Source organism: Sabethes cyaneus, chromosome 2 (genome assembly GCF_943734655.1).
Source record: "Sabethes cyaneus chromosome 2, idSabCyanKW18_F2, whole genome shotgun sequence".
In the NCBI taxonomy this organism is placed as follows: Eukaryota; Metazoa; Arthropoda; class Insecta; order Diptera; family Culicidae; genus Sabethes; species Sabethes cyaneus.
The window spans coordinates 104,241,006-104,261,654 of record NC_071354.1 but is presented as its reverse complement, the minus strand read 5'-3'; the positions used below and the strand labels follow the sequence as shown (position 1 = coordinate 104,261,654).

At 43.0% G+C, this 20,649-nt stretch overlaps 1 protein-coding gene across 1 annotated transcript in view; it reads left to right on the top strand.

The window, feature by feature from the left end:
* The first annotated feature begins 720 nt into the window (after window positions 1-720).
* LOC128735800 (somatomedin-B and thrombospondin type-1 domain-containing protein-like) overlaps window positions 721-20,649 on the top strand; it is a 78,114-nt gene continuing 58,185 nt past the window's right edge. The window contains exons 1-2 of the mRNA XM_053830285.1: window positions 721-763; window positions 874-1,146. Of these exons, the coding sequence (XP_053686260.1) occupies window positions 721-763; window positions 874-1,146 (316 nt within the window). The remainder of the gene's footprint in view (window positions 764-873; window positions 1,147-20,649) is intronic.

The window sequence follows — 20,649 nt, the reverse complement described above, 5'->3', positions numbered from 1 at the left end:
AAAAAGTAGGTTTCCTTACAAAAGAAGCTGCACTCAGATGTTGCACAGAATCTTATGAGTGGAGTTAGATGTAAGGTGCGAGCGTTCGGTCATGGTATAGAAGTTGAATAAAATAAATAGGCTTTTGGTACTAATGGGTTATATTTTATTGTCTGTGTTTTATTCCAAAAGTGTAATTTTACTCATGAACAAGTTTTATTATTGTATTGATGAGTGGTATATTAGTAAAAGTAGTATAAACTGCAACTACTTTCATGAAGATTTTTATTGTTTATTGTTTATTGTTTATTTGATTATTGACGTAAAAAATTTTACGCACCTCACCAGTTGCAGTTGGTCCAGAATTCTCTAATAAAATCTAACAAGGGTTTCAAGTTTCGACCCTTTACCATTAACTATTCAATAACATAATTTACTTTTATAAAAATCTATCGAATGGAGCTTAATTTTTAGTTTAAGATGAATTTGTTTATGTATCTAACCAGAAAACTTTTTTTTAGAGGGGTTTTAACCCAAAGGGTACCAGAAAACTTGAAAATTGTACTCTTTTTGCCATTTAATATTTTACCTAATGCGTAACCATTTCTTTTTCAGTTTTTCAGATTTCCAACATCCGCGCTGGCAATGCGTCTACCAGTTGCAACCATCGTAAATGTTGATCTACTATAAAGTCTAAGTTGATGACTAATTTCGCAACCACGGTATTTATGGCTAAGAATAATGTTCCGCAAACCGCAAAGCTTGACAAAGTCGCAGCCGTTCCGTAAGGATAAGAAAGCAGATTAGTGGTGTAATTGGTTGAGCTAAAGTGTTTCTCTTTCATATCTGGCGTCGGAATCTGCGAGTTCTCGTTCTCGCACAATCGGTGCGAAGCAAACAACGTACACAAAAATAGGCAGGCAGTAAAAATGTGTGTGGCTTTGATGTTGTTACAGTTGGTAGCACTTTTTGTGGTAGGTGCTTATGGTGGTAGCGGTTCATGCCGCGATGCGGCCCTCTGCTGTAGCGGCCGGGATTCCGCTTGTGTTGTGCAAAAAGTGCCGCCAAATGCAATGACGGCAGATTTAAATGTTAAGCCATGCTACTGCGACCACGCCTGTTTAAAGCTCGGCGACTGCTGTGGCGATTTCAAAGCATACTGTGGAGGTAGGTCATCATCATTACCGTCATAATCGCCGATCATTACGAATTATTGCTCCAATGCGAAAACATGGGACTATAAAGCGATTTGATTGGTGTGAAATATCCTACAGCTTTGTATTAATGAAATTAAATTCCTCAATGAAAGCTAATTTTATGAACGAAAGTGTAACGATGGCAGTACAGCATTGATTTGATATGGATGACTGATATAATTTAATTATTTTAGTAATAAAATACCCTTCGCGTTTAGCATTTAAATAGATAGTTTTTTGACTTGCCGAGTTAGTTCTAGCTATGTGTGTAATGTTTGGACTTAGTTTGCGGCTACATTTTCTAGGGGGTAGAAAGTGTATGAAATGTTCTTGTTGAGTATTGTCCAATTTCGGATGAATTACCTTCGACAGCAGTTACATACGGTAAGCAGCTTCAAAACTGTAATTTAATCGTTCAACTTAATTTTCAGATAATATTTATAAATGAATTTAAACTTACTTTATGGTAACTCTCTTAATTTCGACACGACAATCTCAACCTAATTTTAGTTCCAGCTAAACCTAATTAATATACAAGTAAGCTGTTTAGATGATTTTGAAGGTAAATAGGCCAACGGGCTTTTGCAATTTTAACTCTGGATCTACTCTAGAGGTTCACATTTTTATCAACTTACGGTTAGAATATTTTCTCCTAATACATACTCATTCGTTGAAGGCGCAATCCTCTTTGACACTAACTATAATAGTCAATTCCCGAAATTGATTTGGTTGGCGTTGAACACCGTAAGAATGACCAATAGTGTATTTTAGTATATATCAACTAGCATACACTAAATATAATTTTTGATGAAAAATACAAATTTCAAGTAACTTTTACGAATGCGGTAAACGCGTTTTTCACTAGGCTTCTTTGCTGAGTCAGCTCTTACAATTTATTGGCTCTAACCTAGTTTATCGTCGCTCTTTCACACAATTGATATCGGTAGGCGTGAGATGCCCGGTGCTGACACTACTATCAGCAGTGCTGGCAGTTTGATCGCTGCCGTTTTTAACAGTTCTAAAAAATATAAAAGAGTACGTTATAGAATTACACCCAATACTTTTTTACACGGGGGATGCGTGCCTTATTTCCGAACTGTTGCTGCAATCGTCAAGGCACATAAATTAATTCATAGTAGTCAGTCCGCGAGTAAATCTGAATCTGATGCAACGTGATGTAGCAAGGGAGAATGGCGATTGCAGGTAAAACTTGATTAGTAATTTAGTAATTGGAAGTCGAGCAGCATTCATTCTATAGCATTACAATAGTTTTTACACGGTGAGAATGCAAGAATGGACTATGGAAGTGTTGTAAGTTTCTGCTCCTTTCTTTTCTTGAATCATTAGGAGCAGCCGCACGCTTTGTGTATGTAATGGTCGTCCGTGCCTGGGAAGCAAGGAAAATATGTGAGAAAATTTGACATTGAAAATTTTCATTCATTTCTTCTATCTGGTGATTAGAAAACAATATTTTTGTGAAACTACACAATTACCGGATCTTTTATGAGTCGAATAGTATGCGAATCATCAAAATCTACTGAGAATTGACAGGATTATTATCGTTCAAAATCGTCCATTTCTCGTGATGCTAGACTGAGAAGCGTGATTTTGGAATATCACCTAGTTCTAGTTTAAGAAAAAAGCAAATAAAATCACTATTTTTATTATTTTCGTTTTTTCCGCGTATCCTACATCGTTGTCAGTGATTGAACATTCAGTGTATAAAATACACCCTTACTTTTCGCCATGCTTTTGCACCAATTGCACATGTATCTTCGTTTAGTAACATACAACTTAAAGTTGCTATCTTGGTGAAATGTATAACCAGTGCACATAGTACAGATACACTGTTGACGACTAAGTTTTATTCTACTTCCTTTTGGGCCGCCAAACTTGTTCGTTACACAGATGAGATGCGGTTTACCAACTTGACTCGTAAAACTTTTTCCCAGACAGTGTAATCCGACTAGCGACAACATCTGCTGTGAAGCTCTCAGAGACTGTCTCAGGCTTTCGAAGAAGTCAACAATAGTCGATTAAATTGAATGCAGCTCCTAACTATGCGTAGGTGTGATTGAATAACTACACATATTATGTTTTCCTTTTTAAGCACAGAAACGTTTTTCTTGTATTGTGCTTAATCACGATAGCAATGAAACTTTATTATTTGGATCAGATATATTCTTCTAGGGTCTAGAGTTTGATTTATAAAATAGTGAAAATAAATCAAAAGATTCGAAAATAAGCAGTTTACTTTAACGAATACTAGATATAATATGCTTTTCTTCTGTAAAATGTAACATCTAACCACACTACTCTTCGGCAGAATTTGGTGACTAACGCGACTGGAGTGTTAGCAGGTTTTCCCCATTGGCGACATTTGTAAATTGGCTCTTTAAAACATATATTCAGTTGTCAAACAGAGGATGATTTGATTTGAAAAGTATATGTTAATGAAAACTAAAGTAGTATTTCACATCATTCTCTGTTTACCACATTTTGTCATAGAGCTATAATGTATCATTTAAGTCACGTTAAAAATAGTGCTTCTTAACATTCGTCGAGATCTATAATCTATCGATACACCACTGCACAGTGGTCTAGAAACGAAAACTAACTGGAAATTTACTTTTACTTTTTCTTCAATTATAAAAGACAATTAAAGTGAAATTAACAGCTAAGTTCCAGTTTGGCTTGTAAACACATAACATATAATAACTTTTTGTAGAAAAGAGATAGAAGGATAATTTCTTCGACAAAGTTGTAACTAAAGATTATATAAGTAACTTTGCCAAAGACATAGTAGGCGTATTTTTTATATTTTCTATCTCATAGGGCGTTTTATATAAAGACCTCTCAAAAATCACTTTTGCCCTAATTACTTCAAATTTAATGGTTTTATTGCATCATAATGTTTTACAAAGTTGTTTCTTTTATCAAGAGACATATTTTTGTGGAATATTGTATGTTGAAAACTCATGCGTATAATGAGTTCTAACGTTTTTCCTGTGTTTTTGTTCTTTTTCAGAATAGAATATCTCAAAAAGGGGCAAGCGGGAAAAATCAAACTTGGCCATTTCTGGAAGCTTAAAATTTTATTTCAAATATATGTGAAAATAAAAAACTGGTTTTTTCTCTAACTCGAGTAATTTCAGTTTAATTATTCCATGTTTGGCCATTTTCCACTATGCAGCATTTTCTACTATCTTCTTGAAGACGATTAGAGTCAAGTCAATGGAAAATTAAATTTGTCGTACTATGACATAATTTCTTCTGATTGTCACGTAAAATGGTAAATAATAACGTAGCGGAAACGTCAGATCACTTCGTTATGTGGATTAAGTCTTATCTTAGTTTCTCGAAAACATCCCTAGACGACAGAAAAAGTTTAGATCTGATAGCGAAGGGAACAGTAGCGATGTAAAACATGAACGAAAAATTTCAGATTGAAGGTATAAATAGGGGATAAACATCTACAGTAAGTCGCTCTTTTTCCAAACATTTTAAAATCACATGTCACTAATGTACAAAGGTACCTACGTACCAAACAAATTCGTCAATCTCTTCCAAAGTATCTCCATCTATCATAAAGCGACCAGATTTTATTTGGATGAATGCGGGACATATTGAATGGCTTATTTGCTGAATAGGTTCGGTAGTAAAGATGGGATCATTTAGAAATTGGGTACTTCATTTGGGCGATAACGGCGGCGCTCTCAGTGTCCGTGGATGCTAGCTTTTGGTAGCGTTGTGTTATCGGTAAACAGTTCTGCTCTGCGCGGTATATTTTTTCGCAGCTTAAAAGTAACGTGGTTTCGAGATATTCTTCATGCAGGAGGAGAAATGAAAGTAATTGTGTGCCGTTACCTGCAGAATCCATCAGCGTCGACTCGGGAGCTGGTGGGACTGACTGATTATCCCAAAAGAGCTGTGGTGTGAGTAATTGAGGAGTGTAAAGAAATTCTCAGGGCTGTCCGTATGGTGCAGGCCATACGTTAGAGTTGAACTCTTGATTGTCAACTGCGGTTGAGGGTCATTCGGAAAGTCAAGGCTGATCTCAGCATCAGGGATTGTGCTTTGGCTAAAAAACTAAATACTGACCGCTGTTACCGAGCAAGTAGGGAGCCCAACAGAAGCCTCAAACAATAAATAAAGGCTAGAATCCGGTCTCATGGGCTCTACGGCCGGGTGGTGACGAAACGCGATGCATGATTCGATGATGAATAAGCTTTAGAGAAGGCCGACTTCAGCCAATCCCAGCGGTGCTCTGACTCGCGGTAGGGTTTGTAACAGATTCGAGATTGGTGTTGGAGATAGATTCGTGATAAAAGGTCATGACTTGGCAAGGGATCTGTTTCATTGGCATCCGTGTGAAAATCAGTGTTTTATGACGGATAAGAATTCGGAGATACAGAGGGGTATGTGCCTCACCAGGCGGATTTTGTCCGTCATTAGGTCCCATGATAGCCTGTCGCAGTTTCCGCTTGCATGCTATAATAGACAATGGACTTCAGTTCATGTAAAAAGAACTGACTGCACCAAATTGTCCCCGGGTTCGTCCAGTATTGAAATACTGAGGATACTGAAGCGAAAGCTGAAAATGAAGAGAACAGTCACCAGCGACGTTGCGTTGGTCAGATGAGGAGTTCAAGGTGCCGGCTGACCGGGGCCGTGACTGGGGAGGGTATGCACCGGCTGACGAGCGGTGTCAGCAGTAGGTTTTTTCATGCAATGTAACATAATTTCCTATGTTTCATCCTTAGAAACTGTTTCGATTAAAAAAAAATCAATGCAGGACACTTTCCGGGACGCTTTGTAATCTGGGACAAGCTATCCAAATCCGAAACAGTTCCGCATAATCCAGGACGTCTGGTCAGCCTAATCTATCACCACTACAGTTGCAGCACCCGAAGGGCTACCACACTCTCTACCAACTACCGTATACTTTGTTTTGGTAGAGTTCATGTGGTAAGCCCTATCCTCGTAGCTTCTTTCTTAAGATTCGTATACGCTTCTTCCACAGATCTGCGGTTAACACCGTTGATATCGATGTCATTCGCAAACCCTAGGAGTATATGAGATTTCGTGACGATGGTACCGGTTCTCTGCAAGTCTGCCCTTCGAATAGCATCTTCTCTTGCAATGTTGAACAGCAAATTGGTTGTCCGTCATCCTGTTTCAAACCATCTTACGTCACAAACGAGTCCTATGTATCACCCGCTTTCCTGACACTTGATATTGAACCATCAAGGGTAGCACGTATCCTCCTAATCAGTTTTATTGGAAGACTATGTTAATGCATAATCTGCCACGGCTCATTTCCTTTAACTGAATCGTACGCCACCATGAAGTCTACAAACAAATGGTGAGTCTGCAGGTTAAATCCCGGCATTTATCGAGAATTTGTCGCAAGGTGAACATTTGGTCCGTCGGGGAGCGACCCTCTCGAAAGGTTTCCTGCAACGGCCTCAGTCTGAGAAACAGGATGCGGGGGGAATTTTGTATGCAGAATTGAGGAGAGTAATACCTCGGTAAATTGGTGCATTCGAGTCAATGACCCTTTTTGTAAATAGGGCATATGAGATCTTCCCACCAGTCCGTAGGTGGTCTCATCAGTCCATACCTTTAGTATAACCTGATGCCGTTCTTTTCAGCTCTCTCGCTGCGTCTGTTTGTCTCACTGTTCTCAATATTTACTTACTTAATTGATTTATCGTCCTGGACATAGCCTTATGCACAAAATTTCTCCAATTTATTCCGTTGTGGGCTTGCGGTCTCCAATTCCTTGGTCACCGTGCACTCTCCACCAGATTTCGCTCCACTTGGTCTAACACTCTTGCTCGATATGACCCTGGTCGTCTTGTTCCTACCGGATTTGAAACAAATACCTTTTTTTGCATAGTAGTTGTCCGGCATTCTTGTAACATGCTTTACCCATCGTAACCCCCAGCTTTAGTCATCTTTTGGATGTTCGGTGCACCATAGAGTTGTGCGAGTTCAATGTTAATCCTCCGCCTGCATATTCCGTTCTCCTGTACGCCGCCAAAATCATTCTTTTAGCACTTGACTTTCGAAAACTCCGAGCACTCGCTGGTCCTCCTAGAGCGAATGCCCACGTTTCTTGCCCGTAGAGAATAAAGCTGGAATCACACTGGCCGTCAACGAACATCAACGGCAACGCATCGTAACGGAACGTCAGTGATGGTTGCATGCATTTTCAATTAGCATATTCACACGAGTGCCTTGACGTTCCGTGATGGAACGTTCCGGACGCGTGTGAATGCGCATATTGAAAATGTAAGCGACCATCACTGACGTTTCGTTACGATACGTTGCCGATGATGTTCGCTGATGGTCCGTGTGATTCCAGCTTAACTGTTCTAATGATCTTTTTATACAGGGTACACTTTGTCCGTCATAATACTGCCATTCTTATCTCGACACATTTCGGCTGACGACACCCCATCAGCCATATATACGTTTGCCATACGTACGATTGCCATACAGACGAATGCCCTAATGTATGTTCGCCATAATAGACGGGAGCCATACAGACGAATGCCATAATGTATGTTTGCCATAATGGACGGGAGCCATTATGCACGTTTGCCATAATTCATATTTTTGGTATGGAGGCTCAGAACTACACTTCGACCAGTTCATAGCTTAAAGGACCAGCGCGACCACGTCGCAAGAGGCCTGACTGATTCAGATCAAAAAAGCGGCTTTGCCGCTTTTCATTTAATAAAGAGTATCTCGATGCGAGGACTAGGGAAAACTAACTAGAGGACGGTAAACCTAGGAAAACGAATAAACCTAGACAGATGTGATTTCTGCGGGGGGCTGCCCCCCGCAGTGGCCGGCGCTTCCGACGGCAGGTCACTGGCGAACACTCGCCGTTGCCTGCGGCCGGCTCGCCCTGAATCATCTAGGAACGTTGAATATATGGATTACGGAAAACGTACATTATGGCTTCCGTCCATTATGGCAAACATACATTATGGCATTCGTTTATATGGCATTCGTACGTATGGCAACCGTCCGTATGGTTATCGTATTTATGGCTCTCGTACGGTCACCGTGTTTTGCCATGTTCTGACGTGTGGTATTGCGCATGTTGGCCTCCAGCGCAGTATTCTCCTTTTCAAATAACCCCTACATTTATCGTCAAACCAGTCGTTCCACTGATTGCGTGCCACTTGCTCTGTTAAGGAGTACGGTTTCCCACCCAGCACTACAACCCTTTCGATGACAATATTATATCACAGAACGAGATCGCATCCGCATATATCACAGAACGAGATAGCATCAAACCAATCGATCAACGCAGAAATCACATCCAACCAACTCATCAGCGCAGAGGTGATGCTGATAAGAGCGGAGAGTTTATCTCATTTCTGGACCACCGAAATAACATCGCATGATTAGCCCGAAGGATCCCTTCGGCTTACTGCTGGAGCAATAAGTCAGTCGCATCCAAATCAACCATCGGATAGCATGGGCGATGGAACCGCATGCTGGGTTTTATTTGTTAAATGTCTAATTATATATAAGTGTTCAACTATGATAAGAAATTGCTTTTATTAAAGTTCGATTCCGTTAATTGTGCAGTAAATAAAGTGTATATCTTTTCTGTACATGGAGTGATTTTACTGGCCATCATTCCCGAAAGGCGGTTCCATCCTCTGGATTTTACCTGATAATACTCGGAGAACTGGTCATTCTGCTGGGGGCAGAATTCCGTCGATGCTGGGGGCTGGATCCCCAATTACCCACCAAGAGCTATCGAACACTGGAGGCAACGATCCCATCCCCCAACATTTTGGTCCTTCGAGCCGGATCGGAACCCGGTTCGAAGTTGGATTCATCGACACAGGGTCGATACTCGTACGATTTGGTTTGGACGCTAATTGGATCGGCGTGGCTTGGGTGGACCGCCATTGTTCCCGCCTCTATTGTACCGCACAAAGGAATCAACGCGCCTAGGTTTGGCATGGCTTGGGAGGACCGCCATTGCTATCACTTCATCTTACAATAGGATCAACCTCTGGAACCTGGCGGGATTTGGATCAGCCGCCATTGCCGCTTTATCATCTTGGCTTGGATTTAGTCGAGCAGATTCGTCAGCTACGGATCTGGATTTTATCGGTTGTCGAGTGGACGAGCAAAGGACCCAATTGTTCACAATACAACTGGTATACCATTGCCGGTGACGCTGTCCGTCGCCATAGTATTTCTCGAGACTACAATTAGCTGTCCAGTGGTTAACCGGCTAGATTGGACAACCTGGATTGGTCCATGCTGGTATCCTAAAGCATCGGAGAGGAGGCGCATCAAATATTTCGTTAAGGTAAAAAAAAAACTTAGTATATGTACTGCTGTGGCTAGGCATGCAGATAATACACTAAATTAAAATCAATCCTCTTCGTCTTGCTTTAAACTTGGTGAGCCTTGATGCCTATGAGGCAACTGATTGTTGTTCGGATAATTTAATCAACGTTCGGATTTACGGCTTATTGCTTGGTGAAATATTCGGTCATTTCTGGCGGAAAGGTTTTGTGTGTGTTACCGATTGATTATTGACATCACAAGGCTCGAGAACATTTCTTATATACGGAGGGCGGAGCTGGGTTTTCTGTGGGTCAGTGAAATTTTACAGTATATGCCTAGCTTAGCTAGGATTCGTTATAGCCTACTACACCACATCTATTTCCTCTGCTCATTCGTTTAACTAAACGCCAACACAATGCCAGCAGCGAAGAAGGTGCCCTCCATGAAGGCACTAACCGCAAGGATGAAGGAGATCCAGCTATCTTTCAATGACATTTGGAGATTCATGCAAGCCTTTAAGGATTCTACTACAGTTAGCGAAATCCAAGTTCGGTTTTGCAAGCTAGATAAGTTATGGGAAGGATTCAGCGATGTATTGGTGGAGATCTTTGCCCACGAGGATTTCAATCCAGAAACCGCCGGTTTGGAGAAGGAACGAATGGAATTTAGTGACCGCTATTACGAGGTTAAATCCTTCCTTATGGACAAAATCAAGCTGCTCGAGGAACCACAAGCCGAGCAGTCGATCAGGATAGGAGATGTTTCGACGCACAGTGTAATCGAGCACGTTCGGTTGCCACAAATAAAACTGCAAACTTTTAATGGAGACATCGATGAGTGGTTGAGCTTTCGGGATTTGTTTACGTCGCTCATCCACTGGAAAGAAGATTTACCCGAAGTGGAAAAATTCCATTATCTAAAAGGTTGCCTACAGGGAGAGCCAAAAACCCTCATCGATCCGCTACAAATTACGAGGGCTAATTATCAGGTGGCGTGGGCCTTGCTGCTAAAACGTTACAACAACTGCAAGCAGCTTAGAAAACGGCAGGTACAGGCACTCTTTAATCTGCCCACACTTAACAAGGAATCTGTAGCCGACTTGCATATTCTCGTCGAAGGTGCCGAGAGAATAGTTAAAACCTTGGATCAAATAGTCCAACCGGAGGACTACAAGGACCTCCTTCTAGTAAACATTCTCACTGCGCGATTGGATCCGGTCACTAGAAGAGGGTGGGAAGAGGTATCATCAACAAGGGAACAGGATACATTAGTGGATTTAATGGAATTTCTGCGGCGCAGAGTACAGGTTTTGGATTGTTTACCATCCAGGTTCTGCGACACTAAGGGTGTCCAACAACCACTACCAAGGCAAAACCAACCAATAGCCAAGGTTTGCTATAATTCTAATCAAGCGTCTGGGGGACGCTGCGTAGCTTGTACGTTGAATCATCCACTATATCAGTGCCCCACGTTTCAACAAATGGAGGTGTTGGAACGCGACACACTACTGAAAACTCATGGTCTTTGTCGCAATTGTTTTCGGACCGGACACCATGCAAAGGATTGTATATCTAAATTTTCCTGTCGAATCTGCAACGGCCGCCACCATACGCTAGTATGCTTCAAATCAAAGGAAGGGGAAACCAAGGTTATTGCGAATGTGGAGGATAACGAGCCAATTCCTTCTGCGCTATCACAGGAATCATCCAATCCAATTCCTACCCAAGGCATGAATATGGCAGTCTCAAACTTAAGCGTATCTATTGCAGCGAGTCAGTGTACATCTCAGGTGCTTTTAGCTACAGCTGTCGTCATAGTGGAAGACGATAATGGGAATCAGCATAAGGCGCGTGCTCTACTGGATTCTGGGTCGGAGAGTAACTTTATTACTGAGCGCTTGACCCAACGGTTAAAGGTTGACCGAGAACCTGTTAATATAACCGTCGCTGGAATTGGTCAAACTATTTCAACGGTGAAGCAAGGTTTAAGAACTTTGGTGCGTTCTCGAGTTTCAGAGTACGCCCGTGAACTTACATTCCTAGTTCTCCCAAGAATAACGGCAAATCTCCCGGCAACAAAAATCAATACGAGCAGGTGGAAATTTCCTAGCGGTGTTAATCTGGCAGACCCTGCATTCTTTCAGTCCCATGGTGTGGACATGGTTCTCGGGATTGAAGCGTTCTTTGAATTCTTTGAAAGCGGCCGAAAAATTACATTGGGAGAACAACTGCCTCTATTAAAGGAATCCGTGTTTGGCTGGGTGATTTGCGGCGGGTTTTCGGAACAAACTCAATCTTCACAAATAAGGTGCAACATATCCACTTCGAGAAAACTGGGCACATCCACGGTGAAGAAACAATCCGGTGAACTGTGTGACGGCATTCAGACGGTTGGTACACCGTCATCCTACCAAAGAAGGAAGACATTTTATCGAAATCGTGCGAATCAATAGACATCCTATTTCGACGATTCCAAGGAACCGGACAAAGGTTGGCCAAGGGTAAAATTCTCTAAAAAGGAACACATCGGAAGGTTAAATACCGGCAGCTTGGGAATATGTAAAGGATCCACTACTTCGGTGCAGCTTCGCGAGACTTACCATACCAAGAAGCATAAACCCAGGATTTCAATACGGCGACAGAGCCAAGCCCACCCCGTATCTAACCACTAAAGATCTACATCAACCGGTTTTCGATGAAAGGTGCCAGTGACATTGAAAGGGTTATCCAGAATCCTAACTCGTCGTCAAATACATTAGAAAAAAGCCTTCAAGCACGGAAGTTTGATTACATCGGCGTAAATTTTATGCAACTATTATGAAAAGACTAGTCTATTGGATTGAGACCAACTACTCCCTCCAACGGTGGGTGAGGTTTGAATGAAATAACAAACAATTGCAGCCGGTATTCGCTAATGAAGATGGAAGGCTGGCCGTTACTAAGGACAACTTATTCGTTCTACAAGCTACATCCCTCAACAGGCAACCTGAAGGCAGCCACAGGAAGTTTCAGTGCAACCAGCAGGGAAATTTCGTATCCTGCCGGCACCGGATGATGAAAATTCAGGGGATATCCTTCCCAAAAATCCCGTCCCGTCGAAGAGGATCTGCTTTCTTTCTTTTCAGAAATGCGTACAATTTCTGGGTGGGTGAGGATGTTAAGGAGTACGGTTTCCCACCCAGCACTACAACCCTTTCGATGACAATATTATATCACAGAACGAGATCGCATCCGCATATATCACAGAACGAGATAGCATCAAACCAATCGATCAACGCAGAAATCACATCCAACCAACTCATCAGCGCAGAGGTGATGCTGATAAGAGCGGAGAGTTTATCTCATTTCTGGACCACCGAAATAACATCGCATGATTAGCCCGAAGGATCCCTTCGGCTTACTGCTGGAGCAATAAGTCAGTCGCATCCAAATCAACCATCGGATAGCATGGGCGATGGAACCGCATGCTGGGTTTTATTTGTTAAATGTCTAATTATATATAAGTGTTCAACTATGATAAGAAATTGCTTTTATTAAAGTTCGATTCCGTTAATTGTGCAGTAAATAAAGTGTATATCTTTTCTGTACATGGAGTGATTTTACTGGCCATCATTCCCGAAAGGCGGTTCCATCCTCTGGATTTTACCTGATAATACTCGGAGAACTGGTCATTCTGCTGGGGGCAGAATTCCGTCGATGCTGGGGGCTGGATCCCCAATTACCCACCAAGAGCTATCGAACACTGGAGGCAACGATCCCATCCCCCAACATGCTCAATGAAGCTCTCCGTTATACTGCTAATGGCTGTATTGATGGTATTGCAACATCAATTTATATAGTCTTATAGTCAGATAAATTTTATACATATAAACAATAAACGTAGAGGGAGAGTTTATCGACTTTAAATTATTATGCTTTGACGGTTTTTCGGCTTTCAGTCAAGTGGATTTAGCAAACGATTGTCTTGCTTTTACTTATCCGACGTTTCGGTGATTTATTCCACCTTTTTCTAAGGATTAAAAGCTTAATCGTTTTTTGTCATATATTTGTGTCGTATTCCTATTGTGCAACTTAATAACATGGCGTTTACTTTGTATGTATATTATTGAATTTGAAATATGAAGTTTAAGGTACGTTTTGCGTTTTGTTTGCATTTGAAAACTGGTCCAGAAAGCGGGGTTTTGCGGTTTGTTTTATTCGGGTCACTGAATTCGGGTCACGATTTCAAATTCAATAAAATACATACAAAGTAGACGCCATGTTATTAGGTTGCACAATAGGAATACGACACAAAGATATGACAAAAAACGATTAAGCATCTAATCCTTAGAAAAAGGTGAAATAAATCACCGAAACGTCGGATAAGTAAAAGCAAGACAATCGTTTGCTAAATCCACTTGACTGAAAGCCGAAAAACCGTCAAAGCATATAAACAATAAACAATAAACAATCCTTGAGGGGGGCTTCTGCTTTGTAGCTTCTGACAGCGCGGTTTCGAGAGATTGCGCGTAATTTACGGCGAAGTTTGGCTGCTTCGACTACGCTAGATTTAACCGAAGCTGGCGTTGGTACCAAATGCTGTTCACAACGGAGAGTTTTTTGCGGATCTTATTCATCACTAGGTAGTGAGGTAGGTCCCAGTCAACGTAAGAGCTTCGATAGTATCTGATACCAATGATGTTTGAGAAGTGTCAAAAGCCAATCAAAAGGTGATCGATCTTTGACTCGGTTTGAATTCCTCCTCCTGGCCGACCTCAGCGTTGAAATCCCCGATGACGATACTAATATCAAGATTTGGGCAGTGCTCGTTTTTACGCTACAACTGCGCGTAGAATTCCTTATTATCGTTATCGGTACTTGTGAGGTGACGGCTGTTCACGTTTATAATGCTTATGATGAAGAAGAGGCACCTGATTCTTGACCTGCATATTCGAGGATTGATTGGCCACCACCTAAGCACCCGTTTCTGCATCTTGCCAATGACTATGAAAACTGTACCTGGCTCGTGCGTGTTGCCGCAGTTCTGGTAGATGGTATATCCATCGTTAAACCCTTCCAGCACACTTCCTGTTGCGCTACGACGTCGAACTTGCGACTCTTCAATGCGTCGGAGAGCACTCAAGTGCTCCCTTGGAGCACTCACCGGAGGACCAACAAATATGAAATTGAAATACCGTCCTTTTTCTGTTTGTTCTTCGTTTATATAATCTATACCTATAAAGAACAGACTGTCTGTCTGTCTGTCTGTCTGTCTGTCTGTCTGTCTGTCTGTCTGTCTGTCTGTCCGTCTGTCTGTCTGTCTGTCTGTCTGTCTGTCTGTCTGTCTGTCTGTCTGTCTGTCTGTCTGTCTGTCTGTCTGTCTGTCTGTCTGTCTGTCTGTCTGTCTGTCTGTCTGTCTGTCTGTCTGTCTGTCTGTCTGTCTGTCTGTCTGTCTGTCTGTCTGTCTGTCTGTCTGTCTGTCTGTCTGTCTGTCTGTCTGTCTGTCTGTCTGTCTGTCTGTCTGTCTGTCTGTCTGTCTGTCTGTCTGTCTGTCTGTCTGTCTGTCTGTCTGTCTGTCTGTCTGTCTGTCTGTCTGTCTGTCTGTCTGTCTGTCTGTCTGTCTGTCTGTCTGTCTGTCTGTCTGTCTGTCTGTCTGTCTGTCTGTCTGTCTGTCTGTCTGTCTGTCTGTCTGTCTGTCTGTCTGTCTGTCTGTCTGTCTGTCTGTCTGTCTGTCTGTCTGTCTGTCTGTCTGTCCGTCTGTCTGTCTGTCTGTCTGTCTGTCTGTCCGTCTGTCTGTCTGTCTGTCTGTCTGTCTGTCTGTCTGTCTGTCTGTCTGTCTGTCTGTCTGTCTGTCTGTCTGTCTGTCTGTCTGTCTGTCTGTCTGTCTGTCTGTCTGTCTGTCTGTCTGTCTGTCTGTCTGTCTGTCTGTCTGTCTGTCTGTCTGTCTGTCTGTCTGTCTGTCTGTCTGTCTGTCTGTCTGTCTGTCTGTCTGTCTGTCTGTCTGTCTGTCTGTCTGTCTGTCTGTCTGTCTGTCTGTCTGTCTGTCTGTCTGTCTGTCTGTCTGTCTGTCTGTCTGTCTGTCTGTCTGTCTGTCTGTCTGTCTGTCTGTCTGTCTGTCTGTCTGTCTGTCTGTCTGTCTGTCTGTCTGTCTGTCTGTCTGTCTGTCTGTCTGTCTGTCTGTCTGTCTGTCTGTCTGTCTGTCTGTCTGTCTGTCTGTCTGTCTGTCTGTCTGTCTGTCTGTCTGTCTGTCTGTCTGTCTGTCTGTCTGTCTGTCTGTCTGTCTGTCTGTCTGTCTGTCTGTCTGTCTGTCTGTCTGTCTGTCTGTCTGTCTGTCTGTCTGTCTGTCTGTCTGTCTGTCTGTCTGTCTGTCTGTCTGTCTGTCTGTCTGTCTGTCTGTCTGTCTGTCTGTCTGTCTGTCTGTCTGTCTGTCTGTCTGTCTGTCTGTCTGTCTGTCTGTCTGTCTGTCTGTCTGTCTGTCTGTCTGTCTGTCTGTCTGTCTGTCTGTCTGTCTGTCTGTCTGTCTGTCTGTCTGTCTGTCTGTCTGTCTGTCTGTCTGTCTGTCTGTCTGTCTGTCTGTCTGTCTGTCTGTCTGTCTGTCTGTCTGTCTGTCTGTCTGTCTGTCTGTCTGTCTGTCTGTCTGTCTGTCTGTCTGTCTGTCTGTCTGTCTGTCTGTCTGTCTGTCTGTCTGTCTGTCTGTCTGTCTGTCTGTCTGTCTGTCTGTCTGTCTGTCTGTCTGTCTGTCTGTCTGTCTGTCTGTCTGTCTGTCTGTCTGTCTGTCTGTCTGTCTGTCTGTCTGTCTGTCTGTCTGTCTGTCTGTCTGTCTGTCTGTCTGTCTGTCTGTCTGTCTGTCTGTCTGTCTGTCTGTCTGTCTGTCTGTCTGTCTGTCTGTCTGTCTGTCTGTCTGTCTGTCTGTCTGTCTGTCTGTCTGTCTGTCTGTCTGTCTGTCTGTCTGTCTGTCTGTCTGTCTGTCTGTCTGTCTGTCTGTCTGTCTGTCTGTCTGTCTGTCTGTCTGTCTGTCTGTCTGTCTGTCTGTCTGTCTGTCTGTCTGTCTGTCTGTCTGTCTGTCTGTCTGTCTGTCTGTCTGTCTGTCTGTCTGTCTGTCTGTCTGTCTGTCTGTCTGTCTGTCTGTCTGTCTGTCTGTCTGTCTGTCTGTCTGTCTGTCTGTCTGTCTGTCTGTCTGTCTGTCTGTCTGTCTGTCTGTCTGTCTGTCTGTCTGTCTGTCTGTCTGTCTGTCTGTCTGTCTGTCTGTCTGTCTGTCTGTCTGTCTGTCTGTCTGTCTGTCTGTCTGTCTGTCTGTCTGTCTGTCTGTCTGTCTGTCTGTCTGTCTGTCTGTCTGTCTGTCTGTCTGTCTGTCTGTCTGTCTGTCTGTCTGTCTGTCTGTCTGTCTGTCTGTCTGTCTGTCTGTCTGTCTGTCTGTCTGTCTGTCTGTCTGTCTGTCTGTCTGTCTGTCTGTCTGTCTGTCTGTCTGTCTGTCTGTCTGTCTGTCTGTCTGTCTGTCTGTCTGTCTGTCTGTCTGTCTGTCTGTCTGTCTGTCTGTCTGTCTGTCTGTCTGTCTGTCTGTCTGTCTGTCTGTCTGTCTGTCTGTCTGTCTGTCTGTCTGTCTGTCTGTCTGTCTGTCTGTCTGTCTGTCTGTCTGTCTGTCTGTCTGTCTGTCTGTCTGTCTGTCTGTCTGTCTGTCTGTCTGTCTGTCTGTCTGTCTGTCTGTCTGTCTGTCTGTCTGTCTGTCTGTCTGTCTGTCTGTCTGTCTGTCTGTCTGTCTGTCTGTCTGTCTGTCTGTCTGTCTGTCTGTCTGTCTGTCTGTCTGTCTGTCTGTCTGTCTGTCTGTCTGTCTGTCTGTCTGTCTGTCTGTCTGTCTGTCTGTCTGTCTGTCTGTCTGTCTGTCTGTCTGTCTGTCTGTCTGTCTGTCTGTCTGTCTGTCTGTCTGTCTGTCTGTCTGTCTGTCTGTCTGTCTGTCTGTCTGTCTGTCTGTCTGTCTGTCTGTCTGTCTGTCTGTCTGTCTGTCTGTCTGTCTGTCTGTCTGTCTGTCTGTCTGTCTGTCTGTCTGTCTGTCTGTCTGTCTGTCTGTCTGTCTGTCTGTCTGTCTGTCTGTCTGTCTGTCTGTCTGTCTGTCTGTCTGTCTGTCTGTCTGTCTGTCTGTCTGTCTGTCTGTCTGTCTGTCTGTCTGTCTGTCTGTCTGTCTGTCTGTCTGTCTGTCTGTCTGTCTGTCTGTCTGTCTGTCTGTCTGTCTGTCTGTCTGTCTGTCTGTCTGTCTGTCTGTCTGTCTGTCTGTCTGTCTGTCTGTCTGTCTGTCTGTCTGTCTGTCTGTCTGTCTGTCTGTCTGTCTGTCTGTCTGTCTGTCTGTCTGTCTGTCTGTCTGTCTGTCTGTCTGTCTGTCTGTCTGTCTGTCTGTCTGTCTGTCTGTCTGTCTGTCTGTCTGTCTGTCTGTCTGTCTGTCTGTCTGTCTGTCTGTCTGTCTGTCTGTCTGTCTGTCTGTCTGTCTGTCTGTCTGTCTGTCTGTCTGTCTGTCTGTCTGTCTGTCTGTCTGTCTGTCTGTCTGTCTGTCTGTCTGTCTGTCTGTCTGTCTGTCTGTCTGTCTGTCTGTCTGTCTGTCTGTCTGTCTGTCTGTCTGTCTGTCTGTCTGTCTGTCTGTCTGTCTGTCTGTCTGTCTGTCTGTCTGTCTGTCTGTCTGTCTGTCTGTCTGTCTGTCTGTCTGTCTGTCTGTCTGTCTGTCTGTCTGTCTGTCTGTCTGTCTGTCTGTCTGTCTGTCTGTCTGTCTGTCTGTCTGTCTGTCTGTCTGTCTGTCTGTCTGTCTGTCTGTCTGTCTGTCTGTCTGTCTGTCTGTCTGTCTGTCTGTCTGTCTGTCTGTCTGTCTGTCTGTCTGTCTGTCTGTCTGTCTGTCTGTCTGTCTGTCTGTCTGTCTGTCTGTCTGTCTGTCTGTCTGTCTGTCCTGTGTTCCTTATAGAATCAAAAACTACTGAACCAATCGGCGTGAAAATTTGCATGTAGAGGTTTTTGGGGCCAGGAAAGGTTTTAGTGATGGTTAGAGACCCCTCCCCCCACTAAGAGGGGGGGCTCCCATACAAATGAAACACAAATTTCTGCATAACTTGAGAACTAATCAAGCAAATAGAACCAAATTTGGCATGTGGGTGTTTTCGGTGACAAGAATTTATTCTAGGGTAATTTGAGACCCCTCCCCTCTTTATAAGGGGAATTATAACTCCTCTCCCCTTTAAGAGGAGGGGTTTCCATACAAATTTCCTCATAACTCGAGAACTAATCCAGCAAATGGAACCAAATTTGGCGTGTAGGTGTTTTTGGAGGCAAGAATTTTTTCTGTGATGAATTAGGACCTCTTCCCACATTAGGAGGGGGGGCTCCAATACAAATGAAATACAAATTTCCCCATAACTCGAGAACTAATCAAGCAAATAGAACCAAATTCGGCATGTGGAGGTTTTTGGAGGCAAAAATATTTTCTACACCACACTTCCTTCCACACTTCAAGAGGGGGGCTTCTACACAAATGAAATACAAATTTTCTCATAATTCGAGAACTAATCAAGCAAATGGAACCATATTTGGCATGTGGGTGTTTTTGAAGGCAACCATTTTTCCCATGATGAATTAGGACTTCTTACCTTTTTAGGAGGGGGGGGGGGCTCCCATTCAAACGAAATACAAATTTGCTCATAACTTTAGAACTAATCAAGCAAATGGAACCAAATTTGGCATGTGAGAGTTTTAGATGGCAGAATTTGTTTTCTGTGGTGTATTACGACCCCTTTCCCTTTTAAGAGGGTGGGCTCCCATACAAATGAAATACAAATTTCCTTATAATTTGAGTACTAATCAAGCAAATGGAATCAAATTTAGCATGTAGGAGATTTTTGAGTCTTGAATTTATTTTATGATAGTTAGAGACCTCTCACCCCTGTGGTAGGGGGATATGGACTCTCATACAAATAAAACAGAAATTTTTGCGAAACTCAAAAACTAATCCAACTCGAGAAATTCGAGACTCTTCCATAAAACATTAATCAATAACAAGACCACAAAAACTATCTATAGTAACACTAGATCATTCAGGACGAGCCGGTCGCGAGTGTTGCCGGTGACCCGCCGTCGGAAGCGCCGCCCACTGGGGGGCTTGCAAAACTCGAGAAGTGACAAAGATCATCCGAGATTCATGATTTATGTACAACACAGGTTAATTTGTGGCAATACGAAGTTTGTCGGGTCAGCTAGTGTTTATATAATTCATACGATAATTATCGATATAGTTGCAACCTACAGTGCACATTTTCATCCTATTTTTGTGTGAATCACTGGTCTTTCTCACCACTTCAAAATGTTAAAGTGACTGTTTCATACTTTCTTTTATCTCTCTAACGCTTGAAGCGGTCTTGGCAAACAATGCTTTCCAATAACACTTTCTCTTTGTTTTACCATAGAATTCACCACCCACCCCAACCCACGAAAAAAGGTATTCCCACTGGAAGCAGCAGTATTATCCCATAATTTAAGCTTTTGAAAGTACGCTTTAGATGCCGTGTATAGGAGCGGTCGTTTGATCTCGGCAGCATTCCTCCGATAGCGCTCTGGAACGGCTGGGCCAAGATGTAACGTAAACCGCCTGGTCCGGCAGCCTATGGGGAGCCGTTTGTTACAGAATGATGAAACCTACACGGACTTCGTCAGTACTTCGTAAGCGCTTTGAAAAAAAAATCTCTAAAAAAATGTGCGGTGGTGTACGGTTTGCTGAAATCTCGAAAGGACAATCCGTAAAATGCAGTCAGCAATGCCGGGCCGGTTACAGTAGCCTCGGGGAAAGTGTTCATTTCGCTATGCTATGCTGATTCTATGGCACTCCGTAGGAAGCTACCGGTTGATTTGATTCATTCAGCGAAAAAAAAACACAAATCTTGTACAACGTTTTCAGCGAAAAAAAAACACAAATCTTGTACAACGTTTAACCAGCTCCAGCAAAATGAATCTTGAATTCGGATGCGGTTTGTCCGTTTGTTTCCTGAGGATTTTTTTTGTTGTTTCCTGAGAATACATTTTTGTGAAAATATGAAATTCAAACCTGTATGAGTATGACACAGGTTTTGTTTTCTTTCAGTAGACCATGTGCATGCTAAGGAAAGTGGCCATTTACCTGTTGTAAAAAGTGCTTTATTGAA